This window comes from Syngnathoides biaculeatus, chromosome 4 (assembly GCF_019802595.1).
Source record: "Syngnathoides biaculeatus isolate LvHL_M chromosome 4, ASM1980259v1, whole genome shotgun sequence".
In the NCBI taxonomy this organism is placed as follows: domain Eukaryota; kingdom Metazoa; phylum Chordata; class Actinopteri; order Syngnathiformes; family Syngnathidae; genus Syngnathoides; species Syngnathoides biaculeatus.
This window is the reverse complement of record NC_084643.1, coordinates 26,335,666-26,360,534: the sequence shown is the minus strand read 5'-3', so window position 1 is coordinate 26,360,534 and position 24,869 is coordinate 26,335,666. Positions and strand designations below refer to the sequence as shown.

The window sequence follows — 24,869 nt, the reverse complement described above, 5'->3', positions numbered from 1 at the left end:
AACGAGAACAGTTTCCCTCTGGGAGGAGAGGTTCCTGGCAGGAGTTCAATCACGCAGTCGTATGACCAATGTGGCAGCAGAGACTTTGCCTTAGATTCAGAGAAGACCTCCCGGAGGTCATGGTAGCAGGAGGGCACCGCGGTCAGCTCCGGGGCGGTACAAGGTTCTGTTAGCCGAACCGGCACGACTTGAATAACCTTGGTTTCCTGGACAGCGAAACAGCAAATGCGACAGTTCTCTCCCCAAGTCTTGATCTGACCCGTGGCCCAATCTATGTGCGGGTTATGTTCTTTGAGCCACGTGCTGCCCAGGATGATGTTGCTACTACGTGCGTTGAAGACATGAAAGCTAATACGCTCCGAGTGAGCGTCCGGAAAGCTCATACGTGGCGTCTGAGTGCGATGTGTAACCCGACAAAGGAACTTGCCGTTGGCAGCATAGGTGTTACGAAGCCGTTGCGTGGGGAAAGTTGCTGCCCCCAGCTCCTCGACCACGCGGGGATTTATCAGGTTTGTGTCCGACCCGGAATCTATGAAAGCAGTCACAGTGCATGAACGGGAGTCCGTTCCCAAGGTGAGGTGAAGAAGGGACCTCCCTGACTCCGCCGCGGTATACCACACACTCACCGGAGATGAGATCCTGATGTCGGGGTGCTTTGGTCGAATCGGGCAGCGGGCGATCAAGTGTCCCAGATGCCCGCAGTAAAAACAGCGACCCTCCCCTCGCCGGCGCAGACACTCCTCCACTGGCCCATTGAGACCCTCCACCTGAATGGGTTCAGCCGTGGACGACCGGGCGTCAGTCATCGCGGCTAGTTGATCCTCCATTACTAGTCCCTGGTCAACCATGAGGGCCAACGCGATGAGTGCGTCCAGCGAAGGAGGGAGATCTACAGCGATGAGGAGACCCCAGATTTGGGAGGAAAGCCCCTGGAAAAAGGCGTCGTGCAGGGCGTCCTCGTTCCATCGACTCTCGGCGGCGCAGATCCGGAACTCGATCACGTAGTCCGAAACGCGACGACGACCCTGGCGAAGCGTCAAGAGGGAGGCCGCAACTTTACGCTCCGGCGCCGCATACTGGAACACCTGGGTGGGTGCGCAGATGAATGACGTCCAAGAACGATAAGTTACTGAGTTACGACTCCATTCAGCCGTGGCCCATGCCTCCGCCCTTCCCGCATTATGGGAAATGACAAACGCGATCCTGGAGCGGTCTGTGGGAAAGGCGGAAGCCTGCAGTTCAAAATGGAGATCGCACTGAGTGAGGAAAGGCTTGACGTTCCCCGAGTCGCCTGAGAATCTTTTCGGTCGGGAGAGCGGTGTAAGGCTGCTAAAGGGGAGCTCCGTGGAGAGCGGAACCGGTGGAGTGGCCACCGTTGGCGTGGCAACCACGCTAGCCTGGGAGGTTAGCCACGGCTCCAGCTGGGTGCAGATCTCATGGAGCCCCTTGTTGGCTACCTGGAGAGCAGCCTCCTGCTCCACCAGGCGTCTGCCCTGGACTTGCAGGGAGTGACGGATAGCCTCTGAGTCGGCTGGGTCCATGTTATGGCCAGATCGTTCTGTCACGAACGGGGCTCGAGGGTTGACCCAAATGCACAACTCAAGAGACAAGCAGACAGTGCAGAGGAAACCTTTATTCGGTCCAAGGTCTGGGATCAGGCAGACAGTCCAAACAATCAGAAGTAATAGTACAGCAGGCTTACGAGGGTGGTCAGTGGACAGGCGTGGGTTGGTACACGGCGAGCAGAAGTGCGGGAACGAGGCATCAAGGACAAGGATCTGGCGGAGGACAAGTTGTCTCCCGGGTCCTATATATACACTGGGAGGAATCAGCTGGGACAAGGTGCAGGTGTGCGCTGACTAATTGGCTAGCCACACCCAGCCTGGGCAGGAAGCCAGGAGCATGACAGTTTCCTATTTTCGTGTTATATATCACTCTTGTGTGCAGAATCTGTATAGCCATTTGTGAACCACCTTATGAAGGAAAAGAAGGCGAGGCTTGATTTACGAGTTGTTTCTCTCGTTTTCTTTGTGTAACGTCACACGCGCCTCTCAATAATTCTTGAATTAGTGCCGAACCTACGTAAGTCCCGACCGAGTACGACAATCACTACTTTAGTGTCCTCAAACATCCTTCTTTCAGTCTTGGTGTCTCGGTGCACGTCGAAGGCTTTTAGGACTGCTAGTCCGGTTTAGCTTAGCTAATTAGCCGCGAACATTGGGACACGTTTGTGCAGTCAGATCATCGCAAAATATCGCTCAACACAGATCAAGTGTGACAATCATTCACACATAGCTATATTATGCAAGCGAAGAACTGCTAATTTATATTTATGAGACATGTATCGAAAATCAAATATAGGACTTACCTTCGTGCAAACATATCTGTTCCGGTTGATGGATTCAGTTGATCATGCGGTTTTCCTCAAAGTTTGATCCATCAAAGACATTTTTCGTACTGGGTCTTCGGTTTTGGAAAGGGTACGAATTGAACTCCACCAACTAGCCTTTCAGGATACCTGTCGTCACTATTATAAAGTCTGTGACTACACCTCTTAACCATATCTATTGTTAAAAAAATCCAAATACGCGATAAAACGCCAACAGAAGCTATACTGGACCATCCAGCGTTGTCTGAGATTTGAGTCCGAGATTATGCAGATCTCTGGCCTCTGATTGGTCAGTGACGCGGATTGCGCAATATCCACGGAGGGGTCAATTGGTCTAATCGGGCATTCAAACTGCTCTAATTTCTCGGGGATTCTGCATCTTTTGGCACAATTTTCAAAACAAACAAAAAGTACCGTAATTGTCAGATTACTAGCAACCTTTTGTTGCTCAGTGACTCTTCACAAAATGGACTGTCTTCATGTCTCAAAACTATTCTTTGTCAATTGACTGTCTGTTGTCGTACTAGAGCGGCTCCAAAAACTGGAGACAAATTCCTTGTGTTTTTTACATACTTGGCAAAATAAAGACGATCCTGATTGATTCTGGAATACAACACAGCGGTTAATTTATTCATTTTAAAAAAGGTTTTTTTTTTTCTTTTTTGTGAGGGAGATGGAATGGATCAATTATATATCACGCCAATCATTTGGGAAAATGTATTTTTTCATTTGAATAAATTCAATTACAAAGCTTGGTTGCAAACCGCATTGGTCTCGTAAATGAAATTACGACGTCCATAAAAGGCCAACCGCGATGCAGAATTGTTGTGCGTTGCTGTCACCTAGTGGTCAATGTAGACTTCAGACTAGGCCATCAATAAACTATTTCTCACTTCTTTCAAACCACGTTAGAACAATGCATACTTTTTATACGGCTAAAAACATTGTGTACAAAACTGTCTAGTCACTTTTAATTCGAAGGTCTTCTCCTGCTCTCACTTAACCACAAAGTTATGGCAACGTGTTGTACAGTACACTGCAAGACACACCCGGGAAGGAAAACACTATGATCGACAAGGCACATTAGCCAATAGACGGTAGCGGCAACAGAGGAAGGCGGGACATCCTGTAAATCTGACCAATGGACGCCGCCGCGATGGAGCTCAACTTTAAATATGTCAGCAAAACAGCACCGAGGGGGAGTGAACTTGACGACTGCGGTCATGTTTTAGAGAAACATTCGAATATTTTCATCTGGTTCTGCGTGCCACTTTCGCTTGGGCCGAGAGGTAAATGATCTCCGCGCGGGGACGCGAGGGCCTTGTCATAGTATACGGCGTGTTTTTTGTTTTGTTTTTTTTTTTTTAACCTTGTTGAGCTCTCGTAGCTGTCAAAACTTTTCTGACGCGGACCACTCGCTTTGGAGGGGAGAGAGAGGGGAAGAGGAGGGGGAGAGAGAGAGCGAGAAAAAGCGAGAGACGACGACGTAGAGCGAGAGAGAGAGAGAGAGACTCCACAGAACCATAACCAGTTAGCTAACATGTTAGCCACCCAGCACAGGGTTAGCTTAGCCGTTAGCCTTATGACTGTGAGATTGGAAGGGGGGGGGGGGTACTTGTTTTTCCGGGGAGGACAGAATATGAGCCATGTGGGCCTTGATGGAATACACTGGCACGTTAAGCATATTTAATGTAACTGAGTCGCGCCTAGTTACCCGTATCTCTGGATTGACTTTGATTCCACAAGTGACGCTATTCTCCGCCATGATGGCCACCGGTTTTTGTCTTTTCAGTTTATTCTTTTGCATGATTCAATAAAGTTCCTCTTCAAGCTTAACCCTGTCAGTTATCGGTCTCTGGAGCAAAAGGCTAACGGTGCTCGCGTTAAATAACACAATTGCCTCGTGATTAATGCTGGGATATAAAGTAGTATTGTATGAAGCGTGGCCACTTTAAGCAATGTGGGGAGTGATTGTGGTCATACGCTGCTTAACTGCAGCTTTCTAGCTGAGAAACTACTACATGCAGTAATAATGATATGCAGTTGCAGTTTATATAATCAGCTTTGATAGTGAGATTTTTACGAGAGTTGTCACAATCGGTGAATCGACAACTAATCGATCCATTAAATTAATTGACAACTATTTTGAACCAATGGATCGGTTAGGGCAATTCCGCAGGAAAAAAATAACTGAAAATGTAACTTTTACAATACTTTGTCCTTTAGTAGTTTAACATTACAGCAGAGACTAATTCACAAATATAAAAATTTACAAAACAACATTAACTGATGAATTTAGATTTAAGCCATAAATGTATGCGGTGCATGAACAACATAATTAGTGACATTAATGGCAAAACATATGCATTATGGCCTTGAATATTAAATCACAGTTGTTCTAATCCATTATTTTCTTAGCCATGCAATGATAGCTTCGAATAAATACCAGAGAATCCTTTCTCAAATGCCAAAATAAGTCATCTTTGACAGTTTCAATTTAAATATATGTACAAAGAATTTTTTTGTGCATTTGATATGCTAATTGTTTTGTGTATTGTGACTGTTTTATTCTTTCCTTTCTTTTTATTCATCTTTGAATGTCATCACCTTTCTTGTGTTGTATGTTTTAATGTGAAAAAGGAAAAAAAATCCCAGCGAATCGGCAAATTTTTTTCAAGATTTGAAAAGTTGTAGTTTTGGCTGATAAAACTGGCCAGAGCAATTTGTTTTAAGTGACACATGTCACTTAAATACTCTCACTACACTACACTCAAGTAAAGCACTATTTTTATGGCCAAGCAGAAAAACAATTTTAAGAAAATGCTAGAAAAAAAACCAAAACTAAACACTACGCTGTATACAGTGTATTTGTAATTACTGAAATCCCAGTTTGTTTTTCTTGAAGGATCTGGTCCCATGTTAGTGTTACTGTAGTTGTTCAGTCTACCTCGTAATTTTGTTTTGATTGCCATCATTGCAGACAATCCCATTTCACAAATATAGGATTCTGGCATTGTGACCTAGGTATTCTGGGTTTTTGGGGCAGTTCTGAAGGTTTCATTGCCTCATTTGAGAGCCTATTGTCATAATATGCATAATATGCAATATGCATGGTGTGTGGGAATCCTCTGTTGCAATGAACAGGTATTTGAATTAGGTATTTGATTTTGAGTGCTGATATTTTCTCTCAAATCCACATTTCAGGCTCTTCTGTCTCATCATTTGGACTTTTCACCTTTCCAAAGAGGCCGCTTATTTTTCATTTTTTAATTATTATATATATTTTTTACCCATTTTTGTGATCATGTGGGCTATTGCCAGGTGATCGACATGAGCAGGTTGACTTTTTATTCAGAGGCACATAGAATAAATCTTGTCAGACTCGAATAATCTATGAAATAGGGTTTTCTGTTGAGTCCGTCTGTGCGGCTCCTCTACGAAATTGGCCCCATGCACTGGTAACAGTGTGTGACCCAGTGGTTGAAGACTGCATTTATGAAGAATTTAAAATGTGTTGCTAGTGTGCATTTTAATAGACCCCAAATGGAGGTTTCATCTGTTAGATTTCACTCAAAATGGAGGGCTCACCCTTTGTTTCGACTCAAAATGGGGGACTGATTTGTTTTAATTGACTTACAATTAATGTCTCACCTTTTTTCATTATGTTCCACTGAAGGGCCGAAGTGCTTGACATGACTTAAAATGGAAGGCATTACTATAACCTAACTTCCATTTTAACTTAGATGAAATAAAATGGTGGTACAATGGACAACTGGTTAGCATATCTGCTGTACAGTTCTGCATCTTAATTGTGACTTTAAATGGTTGTTTGTCAATATATCCCGTGAACTGGTTGCTAGCCAATTGGATACACCCCGACCTCTCGCCCAGACTCAGTTGGGATAGGCTCCAGCACACCTGCAGCCATAATGAATATGTCGAATATAGTGAATGGACAGATGATGAATAGAAATAGAAGGCTCCCCTATGTATGGTCTCAAAATTGACTAACTTGATTTGGTTCTAATAAGAGTTATTTGATCAATAAGTATTAGTTGTTAGATTTTTGTTTTTTTTTTAAACATTGAAAAGTTTTCCATTAAGCGTGTTAAACATGATCATGCTACTAAGTTTACTTTTGAGGAACCAGTTTCTGAATTGATGGTTAGTGACACTGAAAGCTTTTTTCTTCTCTTTAAGACGGTGTACTTACCATTCGGCGTTCCAGTCCATGTCCAACCCTTCAGACCTGTCAGTTGGTATGTCCCATCCTGGCCCTTCCCCGGGTGCGGGCCTTTCACCCGGTCCTATCCTGGGACCCAGCCCCGGACCGGACCCTTCACCCGGCTCCGTTCACAGCATGATGGGACCCAGCCCCGGCCCTGGAACCCCCAACGGGTCCCATGGCATGCAGGCGCAGGCACAGGGTGACTTCTCGCAAGATGTCATGTATTCCATGCACAAGGTGAAACACGGCACAATTCAGTGAATTCTCGATTTCTAATTATGGACTTTGGCGCGCTGGTCAATCTTCTTTATCTTTTGGTTCTAAGGATAATATTTTTTACCCATAGGTAATTGAAATTTAGTCATTGCGATTGTAGAAATAAGTTTTAAAAAGGTAGCCACTTTTTGTCATGAATTATTTCCGCTTTACCCAAGTTGTATTCAACAGCCAGGGCAGTGCACCTTATCTCAGAAAAATTTCCATTTTCAGCTCTATGGTTACGGTTAACCTTCTTGTCATCACTGGTTATCCACTTTGTTGATGTCAAACAAAAAAGGCAACAAAAATCCTCACTTTAGAGGTTCTACTGTATTATTTGTTGACACTAACATTGTCTTATATCATTGTTCTTGAATTTTCAGCCCATGGAAGGAATGAACGACAAAGCCATGTCTGATGCGATCCACTTTGGTCACATGAAAGGTGTGGGCATGAGAACCCTCCACAGTGGCATGGGCCCCCCACAGAGCCCCATGGACCAGCATAGCCAGGGTACATTTTAACCATCCATACAACCATTTTCTGAGCCGCTTATCCTCACAAGGGTCGCAGGAGTGCTGGAGCCTATCCCAGCTATCTTTGGGCAGGAAGATTGGACAAGTGGTGCAGATGCTACTCAGTCACATCCTAGTTGACTCCAGGCGCGAGGCAGATTATACCCTGAACTGGTCGCCTGCATATCACAGTGGACATAGAGAAAAACAGTCACACTCACGATCATATCAAAGGGAAATTTAGTCTCTCCAAACACTGCAGGTTTTTAGGAGTAAGTTTCAAATGTACTGGATTTAACTGACTGGTCTCCACTAAACTGGGCATATCTGCGGAATAAGGATGTATCCTTTAAAATCCGTGAGGTGCATAGGACAATTTGGTCGATGAACGTCGGTCTAAACTCACGCTTGCTCAAGACCACATCTAATTTTTGGTCTTGAACACTCTTTTCTCTCTTTAGGCTATATGTCCCCCCATCCTTCTCCAATGGGCGTACATGAGCATGCATCCAGCCCTATGGCTGCGGGCAGCGGACCCACACCCCCTCATGTTCCTCCCTCCCAGCCAGGCCCCATGATGGCCATGGACCCGCAAGGAGGTGGCAACAGTGGCGGCGTACCCAACATGTCCGCAATGGGCCAGCAGGGCCGGGGGCCAACTGCGTTCAGTCAGGCACAGCTGCAACAGCTCAGGGCTCAGATCCTGGCTTACAAGGTCCTTGGCCGTGGGCAGCCACTGCCCGAGAACCTCCAAATGGCAGTGCAGGGCAAGAGGAGCCTACCCACAATGCAGCAACACCAGCAGCAGTCACAGAGTGGTAGTCCTTACAACAGGCCTCAAGGTAGGAGGATTTATGTGAGTGATATTACGTTGTAATTTTGATGAAAGCACGTTTTTCAAATAAAAAAAAAAAGGTTAAGAAATTCTCTTTGAATTATGATTTTTTTTTGTTGATTTTGTTTTTAATTTTTGTTAGCCCCACAATTCCAAACTTAACCCATTCATGGGCAGGGTGGTAATTTTTTGCCTTATTGATATAAAAGTCTCCTAAAAGGCCACAATCAAGGAAATAACACTTCTTTTTCGTTTATGGTTAAGTTATATGATAACTTAACTATTTTATAATCTTGTCCCATAAATGGGACGCTGCCTGCGAGAGGATACTTGGGTTTTCTTAGTAGACCGTCCCTAAAATAGAACCTTGATCATTAAAGGATATATTTTTCAAGGTAAAAAATTGAGGATATAATGCGTGAAAATCATAATGCCCCTAAAATGGGATGCTGCCCACGAATGAATTAAAAAAAATAACCAAAGCAAATGTATTTATATGTCACATTTCATACACAGTGTAACTCACTCCTTAATGTGATTAAAAGCAAAAGAAAGCAAAACAAACAAACAAAATAATAACATAAAAACAATGTCCAGTTCAGGAAAGATCATTTAAAAGTTTAAAAGAATGAAAAAGCAAATAAATAAATAATGAAGAAGAAAAAAAGTTGGTGTTTTTTTCCATGAGTTGTAAGAAACAGCAGCATTCTTTTGGTAGAAGAAGGGAACTGTCAAAAAAAAAATCTGAAATTCAGAGATGTAAGGTATTATGAACATCAATCAACCGGTCAACCAATCGTCCATACATTTTCTGAGCCTCTTCTCCTCACAAGGGTCACGGAAGTGCTGGAGCCTATCACAGCTAACTTTGGGCACGAGCCGGGGTATACCCTGAGCTAGTTGCCAACCAATCGCAGGGCACATAAAAACAAACATCCCTTCATACTCACAATCACACCTAAGGGCAATCAAACGTCATACACAATGTGCTTTTTCCTACCATAAAATCAACTCACAGTGCACACACTCAGCGCTCCCCAAAGCTTAGTGTCCCACCAACCAGCCAATATCCATCCATCTATTTTCTGATCTGCTTATCCTCAAGAGGGTCACGGGAGTGCAGGAGACTATCCCAGCTCTCAACTGGCAGGAGGTGGAGTACACCCTAAACTGGTTGGCGGCCAATCGCAGAGCACATGGAGACAGACAACAGCCGCACTCACAATCACACCGAGGGGCAATTTAGAGTGTTCAATTAATGTTGGATGTTTTTGGAATGTGGGAGGAAACTGGAGTACCTGGATAAAACCCACGCAGGGACGGGGAGAACATGCAAACTCCACACAGGCGGGGCCCGGATTGAACCCGGGTCCCCAGAACTATGAGGCCAACGCTTTACAGCAGCTTCTCCGTGTCACTTCAGCCAATATTTATACATAATATACGTAGTGTACACAACATCAAGGCTTAAGAACATTGTTGTGCTTAGGGAAATATTTTAATATTTAGGGTTGGGCATTGTGGGTGGCAACTCCGGTTTCACTCGGGGGCTGGGTCAAAAAAGTTAGCATGGTTTAGATAAAAGATTTCCAAATTATGAACACCCATTTTCTCAGCAGCCTGAAGCCTGACCTAAAACAAACATTTCACTCGGGTACTTTATAATCAGTATCAATATCAAAACTATGATATAGAAAGCAATGTCGGTAGAACCGACTTTGTTGACTTAATACGCATTAATTAGTTTCATCTAAAAGTTAAATATACCATTTAAAATAGTTTTTTGTGACTGTTTTATCACGTCAAATGGTTTACATGTGAAAGTTTTAAATTGACTTCCTGTTTTAAGCATGTAGCCTTTTATTTTGAAGGGTTTTTACCAAAACTTAGCATTTTAATTAAAAAAAAAAAGCTTCACACGACACAGGTAAAAATGAATGTAAAACAAAAAAGAATAATGAATGGATCCAAATGCTCTGTAAAACGTTGACTCCTTTACTTTCCCACTGACGAGACACAACGTTCGTGTTTATTTTAACATAGTTAAGACACGCTTTTGTTTTTTGAGGACAAGCACGTCTTCGGCCGCATTCTTCTTTGGTTTTTGCTGCTTTTTGTTGGTTTTGGCCACTTTTTCGGACAGCAGAACTGGCAACCACAATTGAACGATTCCGGGAAAACTGGAATGTTAGTCCCAGTTCCAATCGGTTCTCGATTCTCGATGCCCGACCCTCTTGATTTATTCTTTGAAGTGTTGTTAATCTCTGTACTTGGAATGGGTTGATTTTAGTAAGGTTAGTACTGACCGAATCCTACCCATGAATTCAAGTGTAGTAATAATTTCTTAAAGGGGCTCGAATAATGCAGTATAAAGACACTAAATACAAAGTGTGTGTGTTTCTTTCGGCTTGTCCCTTTCGGGGTCGCCAGAGCGTGTCATCTCAGATGTGATTGCAAAAATTCATTATATCATGAGTAGATCTTCTGAAATGACTACAACAACTTTGTTCATGGTGTCAGGCCTCCATTCACAAATGCTTAATGTCTGACCCAGCATCTGCAGGATCAGTAGCTAGGTTAGCAATAGAATTAGAAATTTGAAACACCGGCACCTTTTTAAAATTATTTCTGGCTTTGTATTGGCAATGAAATTAAAATGTATCCAGATATTTCTCCTTTTCCAGCTGCTGTTAGCTTGTTTTTCCTGAACCGTTCCTTATTATTATTATTATTATTATTATTATTATCTGCTTCCATGTCTTTTACGTACAGCTGCCCTGCCCCCCTCTGCTCAACTGTGAATAAAAAGCCAGTTTGGCTCCCCTTATTAACGTCAAAGAGGCTACGTGTTTGGTGCGGAACAGACATGTCTTTGCAAGTAGCCACTCATATTGCTGCAGGTTCCCCCCCCCAAACAAAAAAAAAAAAGCTAATTACGTGTAACAGACCGTTTTAGTAGTGATTGTAACCTTAACTTTTCAAAATCCTGGTATACCTCCAACAATCAGCTCATTTCTACAGGTGACTACTGTGTTTTTAAGTGTTTTATAAAACCATACAACAACAGTAATGGTTATTTACAGCGGTGTTTTAAGGAAAGGAGATAATCTCAATTTAAAATCATGAAATGGACCGACAAGGCTGTCCTCAGACAATAATGATAGTCTTTGGTGACTTTTGTGTCTGTTCTGGTTCAAAGGCATGCCAATGGCACCTTTGGGTGGAGCGCAGTCCAGTCCTTGTCCCACTCCATCCATGCAAGGTCACAATCAAGGCACTGGACCCAAACCTTGGTCTGATGGTATGTATTACTAATTACAAATCAATATACAGTATAGACTAGGGGTGGAACGGATCACAAAACCGAGACATGGTTTGGTCCGTATCTTGGTTTTGTGGTCACGCTTTTCAGCTTGGTCCACATTAGTGGGATGAATGAATCAGTGGGGATTTGATTGGAAGTGCAAATCAAAATAAAAACAAAAACATATCACAAGTCGTAATTTATGCAGTGGAATGAAATAAATCAAATCATGTATTTTATTCTGAAGACAGCTGCATTGGTTTTGTTCATTACTGCCTCAGGTTTGACTTGGTGCCCAACGCTTTTGTCGATAAAAGCATTTTAGCTTCAGCATGATCTCCATAGTTTGTTTAAAAATAATATAAAATTAGCTCTACTCTGAAGGAAACTTGCATTTATCTGAGCTGCATGGATACAGTAACTAACACAGAGAGGCTATAATGGAAGCCGAAAAAGAGCCATCGCTGGAGAGTAGTATCGCAGCACAGCAGCAGATTTGATGCAAGAAAATTGATCCAACACAGCCTGTAGCCATAGCGGCTAGGTAGCCAGTAGGCTAGCTGGAAAGGTAGCAGCTCGGTCCAGTCTGAGAAAATTTTTGGCTCATATGACCTTTGTACTCATAAAGGAAGGAGTGATAAATTCATTTGCACATGTAATAATTTAAATATAGCACCCCCTAAGCCCCTTTAGACAAGTAAATGCAGTGTTTAAATACTTTTTGCATTCAAGTAAACAGCATCAAACCAAGAACATTTGGAGATTTGAAATCGAGCAGGAATTTTGACATCTTTAGTTTCCTTTTAACTGCCCAGTAATTGGCGGAGAAAATCTGTATGGGGGCATGATTGTGTAAATTAGCTGCACGGATGTTCGCAGTTTGACAACATTCAGAACGCCTCCCTCAAGCATTTATTTTTGTAAATTATTTTGCTTGTTTTTTAATTTCACACATTATGGGTGGGCAGGCGTTCTGCAGACCCAACTAGTTGTACTCAAACATTTCTAAAGTCATACTATGTCTACTTTAACGGCAGACGACCATAGCTAGACCCTAGCTTTCTAATTTTTTTCTTTTACAGCTCCAATCTGCTCCTTGGCCAACAGCATAGACAGATGAATTTCAAATCTAAGTTCCTTGTTCACAATGCACTATGTCAACGATGCCTTGGTTCCAAAATGTAATTTTAGTAACCTAAAACTCATAGACTGAACCAATTAAAACCTTCCTCTGCCCTAGGCCAAGGCGGTGATAATCCATCTGGTGCCCCCAAGCACCTCGCCCCTGTCAGTGGCGGCCGCCCATCGCCCGCGCCCCCCCAGGCCACAGCTGTGCCAACTGGGCCATTGCCAGGCAGCTCAGTCGCTCCTCAACCAATGGGCCAGCAGGTGTCCCCCATGCTGCAGATGCAACAGAAGCAGAACCGTGTCACACCCATTCAGAAGCCACAGGGCCTGGACCCAGTGGGCATTCTGCAGGAGAGAGAATATAGGTAGAAAGACAGTGTTTTTTTTTTTTTTTTTTTTTTTTTTAAATCCCTAAAGTGATTGATTCAGAATAATCAACTTTCATAACGACATCTACCAGGCTGCAGGCTCGGATTGCGCATCGCATCCAAGAACTGGAGAGTCTGCCGGGCTCCCTGCCACCCGACCTGAGGACCAAGGCTACAGTTGAGCTCAAGGCACTCCGGCTCCTGAACTTTCAGCGACAGGTAATCAGAACTTTTTTTTGGATTGAAGAGCACCATGATGTCCCTTCTTTTATTTGAATAATGTTTACAGTATTTTGATAAACCTTTATGTATAGAGTACAGAGGAACCACTTAGGTGGAAGAATCCATTCCGTTTTCCCAATCAGATAAGCTTTGCCTCCTAAAACCTACATAGTATAAGTGACTCATCATTTTCAACTGTTATAGAAGTATGAACCAATGTCAGTCTAAAATTGTTAGAAACAACAAAACACTCAACTTCATGTAAATATTTCATTTTCACAAAAGTACACAAGGAAATCAACCACAAATGTTAAAGACAAATCACACCTATAACTCTCCTATTGTAATCTCAAGTGTTGTGCAATGATATTTATTTTTGTATTTCTAAGGAACCCAAGGATGCCTATGACATAAAGCTAAAAATGGTTACATTTCATTCCCTTAAGTATGGCAATACAATATTATTCAGTGATGAAAGTCCTCCGCATTTTCCCGGATAATTGCCTAATATTAATCCGGATATTAGTTGACAACATTGAACAAACATGCGTTTGAGTTCGTTGTTTTGCTTTCACGAGCGTAGCCACGTTGAGGCACTAACACTAGGAACAGTAACGTCGCTCCCATCTTACTCTCTCAAGACGTCGCTTCTTTTGTGTGGTCTTGACATTAATTTACGTGTTTATTTCATAAATGTTAACAACTAAACAAGCCTGCTCCAAAACAACCGCTATTCACCCGGAAACAGGAAATGCAAGTTTACCGTACTGAGCATGTACGGAGCATGTACAAAAGCGCATGTTCAGAACTGCGTCACGTCATGCGACCGCATTTACGTCGAAAGTCATAAACATGAAGAGCCATGTCAAAGGAAATTCTGTTACACTAGGGGTTCTCAGTGCACACTCAGGCATTGTGACGGCGTGCCCCCCCCCAAGAAAAGACACGTTAGACTATCATCCACCTTTTCGCTTGATTTTTGATGTGGCCAATAGGTCGAGCGCATGCACATAAAGGCGCGTTCTAGCAAGCCGGCCTCCTATTTACGGCAGCCCCGCGATGCGTGCTCCCCCCACAACAAAACGCCAGCATTGCCGGCAGGAATGTTTGTTCCAATGTATCGCAAGCTTGTTGCCACGAACGCCAGTTATGTTGAACGAAACGTTCAGCATTTTCAAAACATTGTGAGATTAGACCGTTCGTTTTTATTCCTTGACAGGCCAGTGCATTTAACTTTTCTTCAGATAGTTTGTCAAATCAAGAATTTTTATTGATGAAAAATTTTAAATACCGTTTTATATCTTGTTCTACTAATATCAGTTGAAGTTGGAAATTATCTTTTCGGAGTTTTGAATTTTAGTTTTCTGTTTTAGTTATGTATTTGTTTATTTTTAATTTAGTTATGTTATATTAATCCAGTAAGTTATTTTAAAGCCATCCCTAATCACACACGCAACTTTATCTGCGATCATGACTGTCCACACCTGTACATTTTTCAAATCTGAGTGACTGCGTATCTCAAAATATTAAAGGCAACTGATTATACTATTAGTATTACAAGAGCTATATCTAAGATAGTGAGCAATGTGGTTGAGTGTATCAGTACAACGCGACGTAAGAAGTTTTAGACTTAAATGTTAATAGTAATTACTACAGATCAACTTCTTTAACTTGTTTTGCTGTACGGTATAGAAATTCTAGGATATATTTTCGTGTATATTCTATATCTATACAAATAATAATTTTAATGTCTTTTTACTGAATAGTTCACTTAATTCATTTGTCTTGCGATAAGATGGCATATTTTAATGACAAATGTGATTTTTTTTTTTGTTATCCAGTGATTGGGGGATGGTGGCAAAAAAAATTCTGAGCTTGGCCCTTGGGGAACATCTGCCCAATTTTTTTTTGGGTCAGGACTTGGAAATTTTACTTTCAATTTTTGTCTGAATTTTGTTCACAGATATCGCCAGAATGCACCACAGCCATCTATTTTTTTCAAAAACTTCACGGGGGGGCGCATGCCTCCGGACCTTCCAAGTGCTCACATTTGTATTTTCAGGAATTTTCACAAAAGTCCACTTTCATCTCTAATTATTGCATTAGAAATAAAGCAATGATGAATGGGGGCTGGCTAGCTAAAGGCTAACTAATGGCTAAATAGCAGCTAGCACAAGCTAATATGGAGCAATGTAACAGATTTATGTATTTACAAAAAAGTATAGCGTAAAAGTATTAAATTTTACTTCCATAAGTCCACAGATATGCTCAATATTAGCAATTTGAAACAACCTTTAATCACTTTAGTGTTGGTTGGCAGCTTATGCAAGAAGCTCTCTCCTCAGTGCTTCTTGCCAAACAGCAGTCACAGAATATCCAAATTGTATGACATTTAAAATGCTTGGTATTTGTATTTATTTTTCCTGGAATTATTGCTGGGACTGCAAAATTTGATAGCTTGAAAGTTTTGTTTTTTCTCCCAATCAAGACCTCCCCTGTTTAACTGCATGGTCAGGCAAAATGGTGGATCTGTATACTTTCGTCATGGAACAGTTTAGCTTTGTAACAGAAGTGTTAGAAATAGTCTCTCTCTGTCAAATATGGATTATTTTGTGGTGCTGAGGCATAAAGGTGGAGGACCCAATTGTCGAGAAGCAAGGAGGCAAGGCTGGGGGAAAAAAGGCAAAAAAAGGATTATGGAAAAATCTAAATGCTAAACAAAATCCCCCAAAATTAAAAATCAAAGTATCGCTAGGCATAATCCAATCAACAAAAAAAGAATCATCTTTATCATCATGAACATGCATAAATGCATAATAAGGCTGGGAATACAGAAAATACACAAATGAACAGATAGAGACTGAACGAAACCAGGAAACTAGGTAACTGACGAGAGAACAAGACAAGACAGTGGCTGGAAGGAGCTGTTTGGTAGACACAAGGAACAGGGGTAACAAAAACAGGTGGTAGTGTGCCCATCCCATGTGGGGGTTGGACGAGGAACAGCTTTGGAGTCAGGAGGATAGGGGTTTGAATACGTGCAACTGACCATTTGGTAAGCACACGAGTTTAAGGTGAGAAAATGTAATTTGGTCACATTATATTTCTGGACGGAATTCTTTCCCAGACAGGCAAAATCAAGGTTCGAGGTTCACCATTTTAATGAAAGGGGACCATTTTTTGTTGAAGTTAATAATTTGGTTATCACACTTTGCAGTTTTTTTCTAGTGTTACTTACTTATGACAAGATTTTGCCCTCGGTTAATGCTAGTAGATTGCTTATTTTTCTTCTTTTTTAAGCAACTGCTAAAATTACAAGTATCGGTTGTTTACTTGGAAGGTTTATTACTTTAAGATTGCCCAATTGATGAATATTAGGAGAGGGGAATAATAAGAGTGTTTAGTGCAATGAGTGCCTACACAATGTATGTCTGATTGATTAAAGCCCATTTTGTACTATATTGGGTAACGTTTGATCTATTGAGTTTGGAGGTGCTACCATTTTCCTTACTTCCTAGCTGAGGCAAGATGTGGTGGCATGTATGCGGCGGGACACAACCCTCGAGACAGCCCTCAACTCCAAGGCGTACCGTCGCAGTAAGCGACAGACGCTGCGGGAGGCACGTATGACAGAGAAGCTAGAGAAGCAGCAGAAGCTGGAGCAGGAGAAGAAGCGCCGGCAGAAGCACCAGGTTTGGAAAAGAAACCTATCGTGGTAAAATTAAAACTACGTTTACACTGCAGGGCATGAGGCCCTCTTCAGATTTTGTTTTGAATCCAATCTTTTTAGGTAATTGTTTACAAAAACAAATGGGACTGTTAATGTGAACAGAATGGGTATGTGAACTGACATACATGAGCACAAAAGACAGCGTCACATTATGCATGGCCACTAAACAAGACGCAGAAGTAAATATGGCCACACGTATAGGTCTCAGTCCTGATAAATCTGTGGCAATTTCAATGGGGCCAACATTGTATTTATCAGTTCTAAAGAATTTTATTTTTGCCGTTTACTTTTTTCTTGCTATGGATCTAATTTTTCTGTACATAGATGAGGGGTGGATTGCACATGAAAATTTGAATTGTACCATTCACAAAAAATCTGATACATTACATTGATTTAAAAATAAAATAATCGAAATTGAGCTCCAGTTTGAATGTAGCCTACAACATGAGCCACAGAGTGCCAATGCTTCAAGCTAGTAGATTTTTTTTGTTTTTGTTTTCCAGGAGTACCTCAACAGTATTCTCCAGCATGCCAAAGACTTTAAGGAGTACCACCGATCTATGTCGGGGAAAATGCAGAAGCTCACCCGAGCCATTGCCACCTGGCACACCAACACAGAGCGGGAGCAGAAGAAAGAGACAGAGAGGATAGAGAAGGAGAGAATGAGAAGACTTATGGTAATAACTTCACTTTACGTTGATCTGTTCGGTATCGGTCCATAATTAGCATTTTATGCTGTTTGACTGATTGGCTTTAATCTCATAATTCGCTTATCAGCTTTGCAAAAGCCATTTACTCCACATCGCCATCGTGTACACTGTTTTCGAATCAAAAAATTAAATTTTGAGCCTTGTTATGTGTCTTGATGTCGTAGTGTAAATATCTGACCACCAGTTAAGTTATTAAAAAAAAAAAAAACCTTGTCAATGTGAGACAGACAACATACAGACAACAACCAGACAAATTTGGTCTTTCACAATTGTAGCACGTCGGATTCCTGCAACAAAACCTTGTAGTCTGATACCTCAGCATCCCCTTTTTTATGATCAATGGGCTTAATCTAGTCAACCCAAACTCGACTGGATGCACTTGTTACCATAACGTCACCAACAATAATGGATGGTGGTGTGCGTTTGTAAGAAAAAAATGCTGAAAAACGTGTTTCGTCACCAGTGCTCGGGAGAAGACTTTCATTCAAAGATTGTTTGAGTTATCGTCATGTAGTTTTCATACAATACGGCTCCCAAGTAGGCAACACAATGTTATGTAGCCTAGCAAGCTAGTGATACCATAAACGGTTGTAACTGAACATGCAGGCGATCTGTTCATGTTCCAACATTTTGGTCTATAATGTTGGTTTGACGTGACTGACTGGAATAAATTATCTGACTAGAACAGTGATTTCCAACCTTTTTGGAGCCAAGGCATATATTTTACAATTGAAAAACCTCATGGCACACCAACAAACAAAAATGTCATAAAAAGCGGATAAATTAATTACTGTATGCATTTCCTGCCATCTAAGAGAAGATAATTTATCCCGTTTTATCAAAATGCTTCACTGCCACAAACAAATCAACAAAGATACACTTTTATTGTAAATCACATTTTTGGAGTAATTAATTAGACAACTATATACACTAAATGAGCAAGTCATTTAAATAGACACATAGCTCCAGGTTGTGATCGGATCAGTCATTGTTTTTTAAACTCGGCCCGTAAAACCCTTATCGCGCAAAGCGTAATAATAACAACCTCAATTCAACAAAAATATTTTACTGTACCTTATTATCGATCATTCAGTCAAATTAAAAGAAAAAAAAAAAAGAACCCAGGATTTCTCAGCGGCTTTGTCAACATCAGCGTCCCACTCTGACCTAAAGCCCCTTTCAAGCAGGATACAATCTGGGCACTTAACCCCTGAGGAAACATCTGAAAATTGAAAAGATCCAGAGAGCCAATCACTCTGTAGGTCTTTCTATGCAATATGCAAAAATGTCTGAAAATATAGTGAAACTTTCATATGGTAAAGCGGAAAATAGTATCTCAAGCCTCTCTTGCATCTGATAACAGCAAGCCTTCTGTTCAAATCCCAGGCCGAGGATGAGGAGGGCTATCGAAAACTTATCGACCAGAAGAAGGACAAGCGTCTAGCGTACCTTCTGCAGCAGACTGATGAGTATGTGGCCAACCTCACCACACTGGTGTATGAGCACAAAGCTGCACAGGCGGCGAAGGAGAAGAAGCGGAGGAAGAAGAAGAAGGTAGTACGTACACATCAAAACTACCATGATGGCAACCCAATACTGTATGTTAAACATGAATGTGCTCCATGTGTAGAGGGTGGAGGGAGAAGGTGGTGAAGGTACCAGTGCCATTGGACCTGATGGAGAGGTAAATCAGCAGGTGTTTGCACACACAATTTATTTGAATAACTGAAAAACTTATCTGAATAACTTTCCCTTTTGTTTAAAGCATGACATCTTTTTTCATGGAACTTTCTTCCTCACCTCTTGTCGTCCATGCACATACTCGCTCTCTCCACTTTCCTAGCACCCTTAAATAAAATGAGCTATTTAATTAATTACCAAACCTGGTTTAACCACTTTTTTTCCCTCAGTGTTTTCCAGTTTTAAAGCATGCCATTATCTGTTTACCCTGAAATCACTTATTTACCATTGGTCACTATCTCCACTCACATTCTGGTCTGAATAAATGCTTAACTGGCTAAACAACTTCAACTGCCCTTTTTCTAACTGCATTCTTGGACATTATCTCTTTTCTCCGTAATATCTTCCTCTGCCTCATGCACAGCCACTCGCAAAGCTAAAAGAAAACAAGTTTTAAGTATTTATTTCTTGACTGTCTCTGCCATGGGCAAATTTACTTTTTTAATGGGGCTGTTAATCTTAGCCAGTCGGCTGAGACCCAACAACCCACGATAAGTTTGGAACTAGCAATTATTTGTATACAGTTTCAATGGAGACTCAGCAAGGTGGGGTCAAAGAAGTGACTTATTTCAAAATAGAGGCCAGATAAAAAAAAAATGTGCATTGTCCGAATAATTAGTCATTGTAAAGGGTAACTTTTCATTTTTTATAATCCTCTGACCTCCCCTCCTATCTCTATGGATTGTTATTTTATCACAGGCTTGCCACAATGACAGATCAACGATCGGTGGTTGCTAATGTGCTGACTGAATCTCAATTAGCACTAAATCATAATAGCAAATTGATGTAGGTTTTTCAGATGGCAGGCAATAAGCACAAACTAGAAACTAGAGGAAACGGGACACAGCTAATTTGTCCTCCAGGTCGCTATGGGAATAGCAATAAGGCCTACTACATTTCGGTTTTCTTCTTTTGCTTTGTTAACAGCCGATGGACGAAAGCAGCCAGATGAGTGAACTACCCGTCAAGGTGATCCAAACGGAGACTGGTAAAGTTTTGCAGGGCACAGATGCACCTAAATCCAGCCAGCTGGAGGCCTGGTTAGAGATGAACCCTGGGTGAGGAGACTTACTATGCTCTTTGTATCAGTTTTGTATCGATCTTGGGAAAAATACAATGTGTATAATAAGGGGTAACTTTTCGTATTGACTGCAGGTACGAAGTGGCGCCAAGGTCGGACAGTGAGGAGAGTAGTTCTGAGTTTGAGGAAGAGGTCAGTGAGTCATAAATGTTTCTTGCACTTCATGGGTGGTTGATTAAACTAAACCACATAGTTCTTGAAAGTTCACTAGCTTAATTTTAACGCAATAAAAAACACCATAGACCATCTTAGGAAATTAGCATTGCTGTTTTGCTAGTAATAGCCCTTTAAAGGGAAATCCACTGGTTTGCATTAACAATGTATCCAATAGGTCATGTAATATGTACTCTATTTTGACAATGTGATGTTAAATCCTCTCTCATTTAATAGTGTTTTGAGAATATTTTTTTCGACAACTATGAATTTTCAGGGGCGCTGCCATTTTTGCGAGTCACATGGCGTACGTGCGTGGATGTGACGTGTACCGTGCCGCAACAATGGCTTGAATACATGGGACACCATTTATGCCCAGCACTGATTTCTCGGATTTATCCTCATCTGATGAAGAAATAGCAGTATCGGTTGATCGGGAAGACGGAGGAATACTTCCATACACAACCTTGAGCGGCTCCGCCACTCGGCCGCTTGGTTGATCGGGAAGACGGAGAAATACTTCCATACACAGCCGTGAGAATGAGAATGAGAATGAGAGGGGATTTAACATCACATTGTCAAAATAAAGTACATATTACATGACCTATTAGATACATTGTTAATGCAAACCAGTGGATTTCCCCTTTAAGTAATGGATGTTTGAACGTAAATGGTGGAGAAACCCATGGAGACAACAGGCGAACAATACTCACAGATAGTGGTGGTAGCTGTTTTAGAAATTCCTCCAAAGTGTTAGGTTCGACTGCTTCACTTCATGTGTCCCATTTGGTTTAAAACACACACAACTCTCTCAAGCCCGGTCATTGGATGGTCTCTCAAAACACACAAATATGCGACAACACAATAGTTGTAAATGACTGGGCTAGTGGTTTGCACGTCTGTCTTACGTTTTTTTTTTTTTTGGGGGTCTATGATCCGGCCTTCCTGTTTGTATATGTATTCTCCCCTGTGTTTGTGTTGGTTTTCTATGGGTACTCCGTTTTCCTTCCACATTCCAAAACCATGCTTTTTAGATGAATTTAAGACACAAAAATTGCCAATTGATGCAATGGTGGCTATGAATGGTTATTTGCCCTTTATGGGCATCCTGCATCCCTAATGAAGTCTTACATAGAAAATGAAGGATGAAAACATAGAATCCTCACTCTAAACCCTCACATTTTCAATCCACTAGGGTGCTGTAGTTGTACATATTTTAGATGTACTCCACATAAGCGCTACTTAATTGTAGTAAATACGCACTTATGTGTCCTCAAGGTGTTTTCTATTTCACTAGGAGGAAGAGGAAACAGGCAAGGGCGAAAATGACAAGACGATAGAAGATCCCATCGTAGAGGCCAAGCACATTATCGAGTATTGTATTCTTTGTCTTCTTTTTGACAAGCAGCATGTAATAATTTGAATAGAGGATGTGAGATTGATGTGCACACACACACACACACACACACAGGTCAGCTAAGCAGGACGTGGACGATGAGTACAGTGTGCCAACGGATGAGACCAGCCTACAGTCCTACTACGGCGTGGCGCATGCTGTCATTGAGAGGGTGGAGAAGCAGTCATCTCTTCTGATCAACGGCTCACTCAAACACTACCAGGTACATGCATATAATGTTTACGGTGTCATGCTTTTGATTCCATATGAATCCAACCATATGACATGTTAACTTTGAAAAGGCTCCACTTTTTTTCCCGAAAAATATTGAGGATAATTTAAACTCAACCAAACGGGGGTTCTCAAACTGGCCATCAGTGAGCCTAGTTTGGGTGATTCTGGTGCCATATCCAGTCCCTTATTTCAATTCCTATTCTGAATGATTCTTTATTCTGATTCTTTTAGGTGGCTGGGTCATGAAGCTTTGTATGGTTTTTAAATCAGGGGTGTCAAACTCATTTATGTCATGGGCCACATTGTAGTTATGATTTCCCTAAAGGCCCCGTTATGACTGTGAAACCATGAAAATCTTTTGCTTCATAATATTTACACATGAAATTTATGAGCTAGTTTTGGAATTAGAAATCAAGTGTAATGGGTTTTTGAACTATTGCTGTTGTTTGGCCACACAATAATGATAACAGTAATCATTTATAAAGTGACAATTTGAAATTTTAGGACAGATTTTAGCTCAAATCATGGAAGTTGACACACAAAATCATGCGGCAGGCCGGATCTTGTACCCGGGCCTGGAGTTTGACACCTGTGGTTTAAATGAAGGGTGTCCGAATTGTGAGCATCAATTTTCTTAGCAGCCTACAGCATCGTCTAAAATTAACATGTGACACTGAGTTCTAATTCACTATCATGTTATGGTATAGGTCTAGGGGAAACCCAGAACCTAACTTGACCCGATTCTTCCAGTCTTCCTACTCCCAAATAAGGCCGGGGCCACCACCAACCATACTGTTTAGAATGCTTATTAAAACTTCAGAAACTGAAATATGCTAATGCAATAAACCGAACAACCCTGCCTATTCTCGAAACATAAAAAAAATGAAAGACACACTCTACCTCAGTCCTAACCCAACACCAGGTGAGGTGCGGGAAATACAGTAATTCATATGTATCAGTCATTTCTAAACCTTTAAGATTCCACAGAACCATAGGAAGAGCCATTATCCTCACATGAACAACATATAGAACACTGGGGAAACTTCCCATGAGTGGCTGGCCTACAAAGATTACCCAAAGACAATAGCAATGACTCACCGAGCAGGCCACAAAAGAACTCAGCACGTCTAAAGAGTTCCAGGGCTCCCTTGCCTCAGTAAAGGTTCATGACACAATAAGCAAGAGACAGGGCTGCAGGATATCGATATAAAAAATATCAGCAAATAATCTTCTGAATGGCATTTAAAAAAACAAAGTGAAGGTTTTGTAGTGGTCTAGTCAAAGTCCACTTGAATCCAATTGAAAAGCAGGCCCATGACCTTTAAAACGTTGTTCATGCTTGAAAAGCCTCCATTTTAGCCCGACCAGTTATCATTGCTCAGTGACTAAAAAGTCTATAAAGTTACGAACAGACAGTTGACTGACTGTTGTGACGTTACAACGGGTTCTGTACCGGAGACAAATTTCTTGTCCGTTTTTGGTGTACTTGGCAAAATATAGATGATTCTGATTCGGTGTGCGGGGCAACTTTGAATAGAATATTGAATATATGATGTCACCATTTAACCATAGCATTTTAAGTTCACTTGAGTTTTGTCTAATACGTGTATTTTAAACATTAAATTGGGGAAACAATGCAAAAATATAAGTACTTGAGAAGGGGGGCAATAGTTTTGTAGGCAGGCCATTGCATGGAGATCATTAAAACTAGGAAAACCTAGGATGTTTGAATGGATTGACATTGTGACATTTTCAAGGTGGAAAGAATTACATTTGCAGAAGACTGCAACAAACCAAAAAAGGTTTATGACACCAATACGAAAATCTTTGATCTAACGCTCAGTTGGAAGTCCCCTTTTTATATTCATTCTAGTTTTGTTTCGCTTTTTACCTTTCTTTCCTTGATATGAATGCAACCCAGGAATATTGTTCAAGGGAGTTCTAAATCTGGCAACACGACTGGTGAGCACATCTGCCTCAAAGTTCTGAGGATCCAGGTTCAAATCCAACACAACACGTGGAATTTGTATGTTCTCCCTGTGGCTGCGTGGGTTATCTTTGGATAGTCAGGTTTCCTCCCAGATGCCAAAAACATACATGGCTGGTTGGTTGGAGACTATCTTACCCATAGGTGTGACTGTAAGTGTGAATGTTTTTTTCTGTGTGACCTGTGATTGGGTGGTGACCAGTTCAGGGTATACCAGGCCTCTCGTTCAGAGTCAGCTGGGATAGGCTCCAGCAACCCTGCCATCCTCGTGAGTATAAGTAGTATAGAAAATGTATAACTGGTTGAAGTTCTAATTCCTATACTTCCTGTACTATATTTACCTTATAATATGGTGGAAAGACTAATTATTAATTGCTGTAAAAATAATATGCTGTGTGGATTGGATGGTGATATACAGATTCAAGGATGAAAATGGTCTTTTGTACAAAATATGTAAAAATATAAAATCAATAAATTGGGGAAAAATAGAGGCCATGATAGAGCCCAAATCGACAATTAGATGTAAAACTGTACCATCCATCTATTTTTTTGACCCTCTTACAAGGGCCGTGGGAGAGTTGGAGCCTATCC

At 41.4% G+C, this 24,869-nt stretch overlaps 1 protein-coding gene across 1 annotated transcript in view; it reads left to right on the top strand.

Moving 5' to 3' along the window:
* The first annotated feature begins 3,540 nt into the window (after positions 1 to 3,540).
* smarca2 (SWI/SNF related, matrix associated, actin dependent regulator of chromatin, subfamily a, member 2) overlaps positions 3,541 to 24,869 on the top strand; it is a 63,100-nt gene continuing 41,771 nt past the window's right edge. The window contains exons 1-15 of the mRNA XM_061817135.1: positions 3,541 to 3,678; positions 6,590 to 6,854; positions 7,259 to 7,388; positions 7,852 to 8,232; positions 11,425 to 11,526; positions 12,770 to 13,022; positions 13,118 to 13,244; positions 16,766 to 16,939; positions 17,481 to 17,654; positions 19,074 to 19,241; positions 19,318 to 19,371; positions 20,355 to 20,485; positions 20,583 to 20,640; positions 21,959 to 22,035; positions 22,133 to 22,280. Of these exons, the coding sequence (XP_061673119.1) occupies positions 6,621 to 6,854; positions 7,259 to 7,388; positions 7,852 to 8,232; positions 11,425 to 11,526; positions 12,770 to 13,022; positions 13,118 to 13,244; positions 16,766 to 16,939; positions 17,481 to 17,654; positions 19,074 to 19,241; positions 19,318 to 19,371; positions 20,355 to 20,485; positions 20,583 to 20,640; positions 21,959 to 22,035; positions 22,133 to 22,280 (2,211 nt within the window). The 5' untranslated portion in view covers positions 3,541 to 3,678; positions 6,590 to 6,620. The remainder of the gene's footprint in view (positions 3,679 to 6,589; positions 6,855 to 7,258; positions 7,389 to 7,851; positions 8,233 to 11,424; positions 11,527 to 12,769; positions 13,023 to 13,117; positions 13,245 to 16,765; positions 16,940 to 17,480; positions 17,655 to 19,073; positions 19,242 to 19,317; positions 19,372 to 20,354; positions 20,486 to 20,582; positions 20,641 to 21,958; positions 22,036 to 22,132; positions 22,281 to 24,869) is intronic.